At 30.4% G+C, this 11770-nt stretch overlaps 1 protein-coding gene across 2 annotated transcripts in view; it reads left to right on the forward strand.

Moving 5' to 3' along the window:
• Positions 1 to 6472, forward strand: part of LOC107867077 (type IV inositol polyphosphate 5-phosphatase 11) — a 15333-nt gene extending 8861 nt beyond the window's left edge. For both annotated transcript variants that reach the window (XM_016713190.2, XM_047411208.1), the window contains exons 6-8: positions 4567 to 4754; positions 4858 to 4995; positions 6013 to 6472. In XM_016713190.2, coding sequence (XP_016568676.1) covers positions 4567 to 4754; positions 4858 to 4995; positions 6013 to 6168 — 482 coding nt within the window. In that variant the 3' untranslated portion in view covers positions 6169 to 6472. The remainder of the gene's footprint in view (positions 1 to 4566; positions 4755 to 4857; positions 4996 to 6012) is intronic.
• Positions 6473 to 11770: the final 5298 nt, after the last annotated feature.

Consider the following 11770-nt stretch of genomic DNA (forward strand, 5'->3'; position numbering starts at 1 on the left):
ATGATTTGCTTTGAGTTTTGACAAGTGCATTGTCATTTTTGACATATGTGATTGCTTCAGATGTTGTTTCTTGTACTTCTACTCTTCCACAGGGAAAATGTATAAACAATAAACGTTTGATTGAATGCAGACAAAACCATAACATATTAAAAGAAATGAGAAGAAGAAGAAACTAACCATTGCAAATCCCAGCATCACTATCTTGTTCGTTTTTAGATTTAGTAGTGCCATCTTTTGACTCCTCATCATCTTCTTTTTTCTTCATCTTCATTGACATTGTCCCCGGTCTATTGATTAAAATCATCATCTTTTATTTCTCTTTCTTCATCATTATTGGCATCGTCTCAGACCCTTCTTTAAGACCATCATCTTCTTTTTTTCCTTCTTCATCATTATTAACATCGTTTTTATACCCTTCTTTAATACCATCATCCTCTTTTCTTCCTTCTTCTTCATCATTGACATCGTCCACAGACCCTTTTTTAAGACCATCATCTTTAGTCTCAGAGGCATTATTATTTTCATCAGGTATTTCATTGTAAAGACACGCCCAATTAAAAGTTGGCATGTCTCTGATTTTAGATACCTGTTCGACTTGTATTTCTCTCTCTTTCTCATGCTTATCATTTTCATCATGTTCTTTTAATTCTTTACAAATCAGTGTATTATAGATAAATAGCTTTTGTTATGTGATTTATAGAATTAAAAGGCTAAAGAAACTAAGAAGAATTAAACATACCTCCGCATAGAAAGTTTCTTAGAGTTGTTGTTATTTTGTCTATGAAATGATTTGGAGTCGGCCACGATCCCTTTGCTGAATTATTGTCTTTCTTTGATTTACACACTGTTTCTTCTAATTCTTCAATATTACCTTCTTCTGACCGCCCATCCTCTGCAATGCTGTCAGAAATAGATTTTTCATTAACATTGTCTAGGTCCATCCTCGACTTTATGACAGTACATATATATAAGAAGTGTCTAGGTCGATCTTATATATAAGGAATGCATGAGGAGTTAGCAAATTATTGGAGGATGATTATAATGAGAGATGAATAACTGTCAAGAAGTGTATTAAGTTCCATTAATCATTCATTTCAACAGAAAAAAAGCAAAATAATCTCATAATTCGAGAATTAGTCATATATAAACAGATAAAAGAAATATTACTAACATTTGCTTTGCTTTACTTGCGTTTTTAAGTTCAGTTGGTTAGATTGAGATATCCAGACCAATGCAACAAATTAAAAATACTTGAAATGAATCGGTAATCAATATAAAGTTAGAGTTGAACCTGAATTTATGTAAAAGAATTTATACTTTAAAGGATATATATCCTTTTATTGCTTTTTGTCACTAGCTTCAGAATCTACTAAAATATTACATAATAAAATTAATGTGTATAATATCGGAACCAAAATAATAATGATAACATAAAAATGATAACTTAAAAAGTTAGTATGGTAACATGATCAGTAGTATCACTTGGAATCTAAACAAGAGTAAAAAGTTAAATTTAGGGAAAGAAATATATAATTTTTTTTTTTAAAAGGTCATGGCCCAAGCTATGAGAAGCCTATAGACTTTTTGCTTGGACTTGGCAAACTGGTATTCTTTGACAATAACATTTTATTGACAAAGCAAAGAGGCAGAGTGCTGCTCCCTCGAGTCAACAAGAGGGCATAACTGCCTCAAACTTTCCTCTCCTGCAAAGTCATCAAATGTTGGTCAAGCATGGAGGCACAATGCTGTTGGGTTCGAAATCGAGAGGGCGTCGTGCGAAAGTTATTAGTTGCAAACCATTGTGGTGATAATCCAGAAGACACATAAAACAATACTAAAAAGCTTAATATTATTATATTATTTGGCCAATTGGTCTACATATAAAACCTAATATTCAAAACATAAAAACTAATGAGAGAGAAAATCTTCCCCTAAACAAAGACTCTTTAAAGACTACATTGTGGATGCTATTGTGTTATGGTATGAGAAGGGGAGTCTTCTATTTATAGATGTCCAAAATCTTTCCTCCAAGAAAGAGGTTAGCCTAATATGGAAAAGTTTTATATTTTCCTTTCAGGAAAAGTAAAAAGTAATTATGGTAACTTTTATTTTCCGTCTAAGAAAAATAAAACTTAAATATAGTAAGAAAATCAGAGCAAAAACCCTAACAAATGCTACTCTGTTAAGTCAGTAAGAGGGCATAAACTGCCTCAAACTCCCCCCTCATGCAATGTCACCACCTCTTCAGGAAGGAGACACTTGCCGTCGACACAAAGCTAGTATCAACATTGCTGGTCCTTAACCATCCACAAGATTTTATATTGTTTGTGCTCATCACCTTAATGCCCGCACTCGAGTTACAAGCTTGTAGTGATAGATATTACTTAAAAGGGAAAAAATATGTACATATATTGAAAGTCATGTCTGCATTACATGGATGATAACAATTAATGATGACAAACCTTGGCAGGGAAAAGAAGTAATTTGAGACATAGTGACTTTCGATTTTTTCACTAGTCGTTGTTGATCAGTTTATAATTTTCTTTTCATATCTCTTATCCTTCTCCTTCATTTTCTACTTTCATTTTCAGTGAGAAAAGTTGAACAAATTAATGTTGCAAGTATTTTTTTTTTAATGGAGAATGGCAGGAGTCATCCAAGAGACAGTCTTTAAGTCTTTTCATTAAGCTCTAAAGACCGGTTGGCTACCATATAAGACCCAACTTAATACATGTATTTTATCCGTTTCATATTAGTTGATCCTTATGGACTTGACATATTCATTAAAAAAAATTATTAGGGATTTATTTTATCAAATTAGACTTATTAATTATGCTTTAAAAATATAAATTTTAGTTTATACACTTTATTTAATCATTAATCATAGGAATAGTATCAGAAGAACATAATGATATTTTCTTGATTTTATAAAAAGGACAATTAAATTGAAATAAACAAAGAAGATCAATTAATACGAAACGAAGGAAATATTAATTTATGTCTTGTTTGGTTTGTAATAGGATAAAAGCTATCATGAATTAATTTTATACAATTGATCGGTTTGAAATGTTGTATAAAGTCATTCATACATGAGTATTAATTTTATATGGTGTTTTATCAATTTTGCATAATTAATGTTTTTCTTCACTCAATTTATATGACTTACTTTCCTTTTTAGTCTGTCTAAAAAATAATGATATATTTTTATATTTAGTAATAATTTACCTTTAAAATATTAATTTCAACTTTCATGAAATAATTTGTAACATCTTATACTAATTTTAGATCATAAATTTTAAAAATCATCCTTTCTATTTAAACTTTGTGTCAAGTCAATCTATCTTACATAAATTAAAACGGAGAGTACTCATATAACTCAAAATCTATGTATAATTTTATATGAAAAAGAAGGTGAAATAAATTATATTGATATTAGTTATACATGAATTAAATAGCAAAATTGTATATTTATCTCTATCAATTTACTTTTAAATGTATATTAATTTTACCACAAATTAAATGATCAATACACATGTATTAATCAAACTGTTGCACTTTCAATTTTTTCTTTGTTTTTTTTTTATTGTTGTTAATTCTTTTACTTACTGTCAATTTTTTTCTTGTTAATTCTTTTATTAAATTTTTGCAAGAAATAATAAATAATGACAATAATTGTTGATTAATTATATACCTGACCCATACGCCAATGGACAGATACAGATTACACTTGAGTCTTGACAATTTATATAAGGTCATAGAGGAGGTGATATGACACCTCTCTATGACCTCCATTTTTAATTATCTTTTTTTGAATTTTTCATTTCATTATTTCACTAATCAATTTGTTTATTAATTAAAAATACTGTATCATATTTACTATATCTAATAATATCTCATGAGTTATAAAAAACTTTCTTATATTTGTATTTTGCACTTAAATGACATGTCTTCTCAACTTCATTCAACTTAATTCTTATGGATTAATTTATTTATAAATATCAATTATCTATGGAGTTGTTGGATATCATTTATATTTTTTTTTTGAATTTTTGACTAAAAGTTGATGGGACAAAACACCTTCTTTTTTTTTTTTTTTGGACAATATCTTTTTCTTTTTTTTCGTATAAAACGTAATAAATATTACGTTTTACAAAACTTTTTGTAAAACGTTATAATTTATTACGTTTTTCAAATTTTTTTTTACTGTTCACCTCCGTTAGTTGACCGTTAAAAAAAGAGTAAAGTGTAATAATTTATTACTTTAACTTATTTTAGTAACTTATTAAAGAAGCGACCTATTTTGGTGAGTTTGTTTATATGTTGGCTTATTTTGATTTCGAGTTTCCATGGGAAGGGCAAAGTGTGCAATTTTTTTTTATGTATCTAGTAAACAAAGACAAAATTCAAATAACTGTCACTTTGGAGAACTCCAATATTTTTACAAGAGTCTAATTTCGATCATACACATTAATAAAGTAATTAAAACCCAAATATAATTTTAATTTCTTAAATTATCGTTCTAATTTTACCCTCTTTTTTCTTTCTTTTGGCCACAAATTGATGCAGCTCACGCTCGTAATGTAGAAGAGAGGAATTTTCAGTTTAAACATATAACAAATTCACTCTTCTCAAAAAATAAAAATCCATATGCTAAACCAGCACGACTTACTGTATGGTTAGGAGATCTAAACTATAGACTCCAAGGCATTAATTCCTATCCTGCTAGAGATCTCATACATGGAAATCTCCACCAAGTATGTACCATTACTTTTTACGAATTTAAGTCATATATTATATAATATATGCTCACAGTATAAAGATTTGAATATTTTTTATACGCACTAATGTTGCATGCAGATGTTGACTAGTAAAGATCAACTTTTACAAGAAGCAGAAAGAGGAGAGATTTTTAATGGTTATTGTGAAGGTGCATTAGATTTCAAACCAACTTACAAATATGATATTGGAAGCAGCACTTATGATACCAGTCATAAGGTAAGTAATTTTACAAGTTTAGTACTCTATAATAATTGATCCTTTTATACAATTCTTTTTGACATCAATATTGTCCTTTGATATATATATTGATACGTCCTATATCACTAGTGATATTGTCTTCTTCGACCTAAAGCCAAGACAAGTTTAAAATACATCATTCGAGTGTAAGACTTGTTTATAAAATTAGCTTTTCTTATGTCTTTTCCAATGTCACATATACCTTCTTAGGGACTTTGTTTTATCGCTCGCCATATCTCAAAGATGTGAAATTCATCTAGACTCTGTTACCCACCATCACTCAAGGTTGCATGCAAAGCGACTCTGATTTATGCCATCAGTACAACCCAACCCATTGATACTATTGCCACCATTGGGCCTAAGCCCACACAGAATTAAAATGCACTGAAAACTTCTGATCTTCACGTTTTATCATGTCATATTTGCCTACAATGACACACAAACATTCTGAGCATAAATGAAAGAGGATTATAAATTTGGCCAAACAACATAAATCCCTATAGTTTGAAGCTTAATTACAGAAAATTCTGATATTTTGCTTAATTACTGAAAATCTCAATTTTGGGTCTGTCAAGATACATAATTAGCTCCTGATACATTTAACAAAGATACATTTTTTCATTTGTGAAGATATATAATTAGCTCCAGATATATTTTTTCAATTTTGTGTCTGTCAAGATACATAATACATCCAATGAATATACATTTTTTCTTTTGCAAAGATACATAATTAGCTCCCGACATAATTTTTTTTTTTTTTTTTAGATTTTGGGTCTGTCGAGATACATAATTAGTTGAGATTTTTATAATTATTTTATAAGGATGGAGATTTATATAAATATGATAGGTTAAGGTATATGTTTATGTTGTTTTCCTATAAATTTAAACATAGGACTTAGGAATATGTTCTTTTAAATTTCAGAACACTTGTTAAGATTTAATATTATATTTTGATCTGACATTAATTGTTTGTTTTTAAAATTGTTGAATTAACAGGTTAGAGTACCATCATGGACAGACAGAATATTATTCAAGATTGACAGCAACACTCTTAATGCAAGTTTACATTCTTATGAAGCCATTGAAAGCATACGAAGCTCTGATCATAAGCCTGTCAAAGCTCATCTTTGCTTAAAATTAAACAAAGATTAATCATCCTCATAAATAAACAATCAAGGCAATAATTTTGTTCAAAAGTTATCATACTGATTAATGTTTTATTAATCAAGTATAATAATTAATTAACCAAGTGTCAATATTCTTTTATTGTTGTTTCTTTATGGGTTTAGCTTACTTTTTCTTTCTCAAATTTACGTGATCAAATGTAAGTTGCCCCAAGTTACTATTAGAATCATTATGATTTATCAATGTACTTCTAATCTTTGTTACTGCAATATTGTGTAGTGTAAAAAATTTCTTACACTATTACTGAATTTTTATGTGTGATTCCATGTTAGTTAATTGCCATACTTGCCAAATTATCAATTAATGTTTATCAAGTCCTGTAATTATCTATTAAGTGACCTGTTGGTGTAAGTATTTTTATACCGTTGGTTGCCTAAAACTTGAACTTTTTGAAATTTTAGTCATCCTAGTTTTACTTGGCATGCCAAGAAAACTTGCATATGTATAATCACATAATTTCTAATTGATAAATTATACTGATCCAGAGATGGTTGAAATTTTACTAAATCGACCTTTTTATTAGTATTTTTTTTTTTTTTGGGAGGGAGTGGGACCAAATGAATGATTCAGTAATACAATTTAATTTTTGCAGTTGTAGATGGGATTCTGGATATGCAAAATTTGTACTCATCTCTGTTTCTTTGTATTGAATCATCCATCTCACATACTGTACTGTCAAAGACAACATTATTAATTGAATGCATCTATTGGAAAATGCACCAATAAATATTGGCAAGTTATATATAACACCCCAAAAAGATATCTTGATTGTGACTTATGAGAAGTGAGATCATTATCCCTGTTTAGTAAAATTAAAATTCAGATATTTGTGAGTAATATAACTTGAAAATCCATGATAAATAGAGAGTGATGGATCCAAAATTAATCAGAATTCTGAAATGTACATCTAGAATGTCTCTATGCAATTTTGGTGCAAGGTCAATAACAAAAATGACAGTTATATATTCAACGTAATTCTATAAGTAGGATCTCTGAAAACAGGAGTAGATTCAGAATTTAAAGGTACTATTTGGAGCTATAGTGATCTTTAACATATAAATTTATATTTTACGTCGAAAGTATTGGATTCAGATGAACCTGATGCCTTAAAGGCTAAAGCACCATCCACCCTATCATATTTTACTACTCATACCTTGCTAAAACAGAGCGATCATTCCTGATAAACTCTCAATTTAAGTAAGTCATTTTCTATATGTGCATTATGCAGATTGAAAGCAACCTCCCACTGGATAAACCTTAGTTTAATCATAAATCAAGAAAAGCCGCAGTTATTGTGTGAATATTAACCAATAAAGCCAGAATAATTATATAATCAAGATTCATTAATCACGACAACGACATATGTACTGATTTTATGATAATTTTAACACATTGCCGTGCTTTTTGTAAATTTAAAAATATACTCTATATCCCAAGTAAGTTTCATTACTGATCTTCTAGAAACTGAATTATTCTAAAGCAATTTGGGTACGTAGGTGTGTAACATTTTTATTATCTTCACTCAAGAATATTTTACTTTGCAAATAGAAAGTATTGTCATTGTCATTTTTGCTCTTTTTTTTTTTTTTAATAGAATTAAACGATACGATAACTCAAATCAAAAGGTCAGATATGACAAACTTTCAAATAATACGAGTTAAATATGTACCTTGGTTGGTTAACTATCTGAACTATCATTTGTTGATGAGAATTTGATTCCTCGCCTTGTAATCTCCTTTTTCATTTTTCCTTCTCCTATCACCAATTTAAATGACAAAAAGACAGAGGACACCAATGATGGGATTGTTCAGATCGTAAACACCCCCCATCGCCAACTTTAAGATTGTAAGTTTGATTCGAAAAAAAAAAAAGGGAGCTTCTGAGAAACTAAAAAATATGCAAAATAAAAAATAGTACTAGAAGACACCGATGTAAGCATAAAATGAATTGTATAAACTTATTCAATCCTATGAATTACTCATGAACGTTGAACTTAATGATTTTCACATACACATAATAATAGTAATTCAATAAAGAATTACTTACCTGAATTCTTCATGGTTTTAGCGGAAACACACCAAGAGCAGAATGTATTGTTTCTCTCTCTTAACCTTACTTTTCAGAATAAATTTTGATAGAGCTTATTCTTCTTTTGACAGAGAGAGGACCCCTTTTATAATGAGAATAGTCAGTTATGTTTTCACGTTCAATCAACGTGATTGGTGGATACAATCATTATCCAATGAGTAAGTAATTGTGGATACAATCCTACTAGGAGTCAGTAATTATCCTACTAGGTAACTTTCCATATAGATTAAGGATTTAACTTATTCAATTATTATCAAACCAATAAATAAATTAATTATGTGGGTCATAGAAATTTACATTCTCCCACTTGGCACACACAATGTTAATTTAATGGTTTAATAGGTACGTCAATCATGTGCACTATTAACGTTAAATCCAACATCATTTGTCATCGTTAAATAAATCAACTAAAATGAGCCATGGCGGTTGTACGTCCCTTTACTTGACATAATTCCTTCCATGTACTACAATATTAGTCTATTACCTAACATAACCTTTCAAATATATAATGGGTCCAACGATAATACTTAGAATACTTTATCTAAGTCAGAGCCTGTTATCATCATTTACAATATTATGTATACAAGAGAAAACAGGTAACAACAAAAACATAAATAATTTGAGCTTAAAGTGTCAATTACATAAACATAATAAAGACTTTACATAAAATCATTCATTGCTATCAATAAGACCCATTCTTTCAACATGTTCAATAAGTGTTTTGGGCGGTAATCCTTTCGTCAAAGGATCAACAATCATAAGCTTAGTGCTAATATGTTCAATTGACACTTTATGTTTCTGGACTTCTTCTTTAACCGAAAAGTATTTCAATTCCATATGCTTAGATCCTATTGAATACTTATCGTTTTTAGAGAATAAAACTGCGGCAGTATTATCACAATAAATTTTCAGCGGCCTGACTATATTGTCAACTAGTCCAAGTCCTGAAATAAAATTCCGCAGCCAATTAGCCTGGACTATGGCCTCAAAGCATGCCATAAACTCAGCTTCCATAGTGGATGCAGCTATAACAGACTGCTTTGCACTCTTCCATGATATTGCTCCTCCACCTAACAGAAACAAATATCCAAATGTGGATTTTCTTGTATCCACACAACCAGCATAATCTGAATCTGAATATCCAACTGCATCTAGATGATCAGATCTTCTATAAGTGAGTATATGATCTTTCATTCCTTGTAAGTATCGTAATACTTTATCTGCAACCTTCCAGTGATCCATTCCAGGATTACTTTGATACCGACCCAGCATTCCAACAGTAAAACTGATGTCTGATCTTGTACATGTTTGGGCATACATAAGACTCCCAACTATTGATGCATAAGGAATATCTTTCATTTGCTTTCGTTCCAAGTCATTCTTTGAACATTGATTGACATTAAACTTATCTCCTTTATGAATTGGAACGGGACTTGATGAGCATTTTTTTCATTCTAAATCTCTCTAATACTTTATTAATATAGGTTTTCTGAGACAATCCCAACAATCCTTGTGATCTATCTCAAAATATTTCTATTCCAATCACATAGGATGCTTCATCCATATCTTTCATTTCAAAGTTATTAGAGAGATATTTCTTGGTATCATGCAACAAACCAAGATCATTAGTAGCAAGTAAGATGTCATCAACATACAAGACTAACATAATAAATTTACTCCCACTGACCTTCAGATATATACACCGATCAACAGTGTTTTGTTTAAATCCAAAGGTGACTATCGTTTCATTAAACTTAAGATACCACTGTCGGGAAGCTTGTTTAAGTCCGTATATTGACTTCTTAAGTTTACACACTATGTGTTCCTTTCCTTTAGTAGAAAACCCCTCAGGTTGATTCATATAAACTTCTTCCTATAAATTTCCATTCTGAAAGGCTGTTTTCACATCCATTTGATGTAACTCTAAGTCATAATGAGCTACCAAGGCCATTATAATTTTGGGTGAATCTTTTCTAGAGACAGGTGAAAACGTCTCTTTATAATCAATGCCATCCTTTTGAGTGAAACCTTTGGCAACAAGTCTGGCCTTGTGACGTTCGATGTTGCCAGTTGAGTCGTATTTGGTCTTAAAGACCCATTTACACCCAACTCTTTTGCAACCTTCGGATAATTCAACAAGGTCCCAAACTTCATTTTATTCCATAGATTTTAACTCATCTTTCATAGCATTTATCCATTTATCAGAATTGTTGCTTTCAATGGCTTGTGAAAATGAAACTGGATCATCATCAATTTCTAAGTCAGTTTCTGACTCATGTGGATATACCAAATAATCATCAGAAATAGCAGATTTTCTTTGTCTTTGAGATCTTCTTGATGCTACTTCTTGTGATTCATCTACTACAGGTTCATCAATTATGGCTTCATTAGTAGGAATATTAATTTGTTGTTCTTGTTGATTACTTTGTTGTACAACATCTTCAAGAACAACAAATTTAAAATAAGTACAGGGTAGAGGAATTTTCACCCTAACTTCTTTAATTTTCACATTACGTGGTTCTTCACTCCCACTAACTTCGCCATTCTCAATGAATCTAGCATTTCCAGTTTCAACTATTCTCGTACTACGATTAGGACAGTAAAATCTATACCCCTTTGATTTTTCTGGATAACCAATGAAGAAACCACTGATTGTTCTTGAATCCAGTTTCTTTTCATGTGGATTATAAACTCTAACTTTTGTCGGGCAACCCCAAATATGCAGGTGCCTCAAACTAGGTTTTCTACCAGTCCATAGTTCAAAAGGTGTTTTTGGGACTGCTTTACTAGGAACCCTATTTAGCAAGTAAACGACAGTCCTTAAAGCATACATCCATAACAAAGGAGGTAAAGATGAATTACTTAAGGTAAAGATGAATTACTTAACATACTCCTAACCATATCCATTAATGTACGATTACGTCTTTCTGCCACACCATTTTGTTGTGGTGTGCCAGACATTGTGTATTGAGCACATATGCCACACTTTTCGAGGAATTTAGCAAATAGACCTGGGTGTTGTCCACTTTCATCATATCTTCCATAATATTAACCACCTCTATCAGACCTGATTATTTTTCACCTTTCTATCTAGTTGTCTTTCAACCTCAGTAATAAATACCTCTAAGGCATTAATCACTTGAGATTTTTCATGCAAAAGATAGATATATCCATAATGCAAAAAGTCATCAATAAAAGTGATAAAATATTTTTCTTTATTGAAAGATGTGATATCAAAAGGACCACATATATCAGTGTGTATAATTTCAAGAAACTGTGTGCATCTTGTGGCTCTTTTCTTTGTGTGTTTTGTTTGTTTTCCTTTAATACAATCTACACAAATATTAAGGTCAGTAAAATCTAAATCTGAAAGAATTTCATTCTTAACTAATCTTTCCAGCCTTTCTTTAGATATGTGACCTAAATATTTATGCCACAAGTAAGCAGATTGTTCATTCACCAAACGAAGTTTGGTGAATGA

Source organism: Capsicum annuum, chromosome 4, assembly GCF_002878395.1.
Source record: "Capsicum annuum cultivar UCD-10X-F1 chromosome 4, UCD10Xv1.1, whole genome shotgun sequence".
Taxonomy (NCBI): domain Eukaryota; kingdom Viridiplantae; phylum Streptophyta; class Magnoliopsida; order Solanales; family Solanaceae; genus Capsicum; species Capsicum annuum.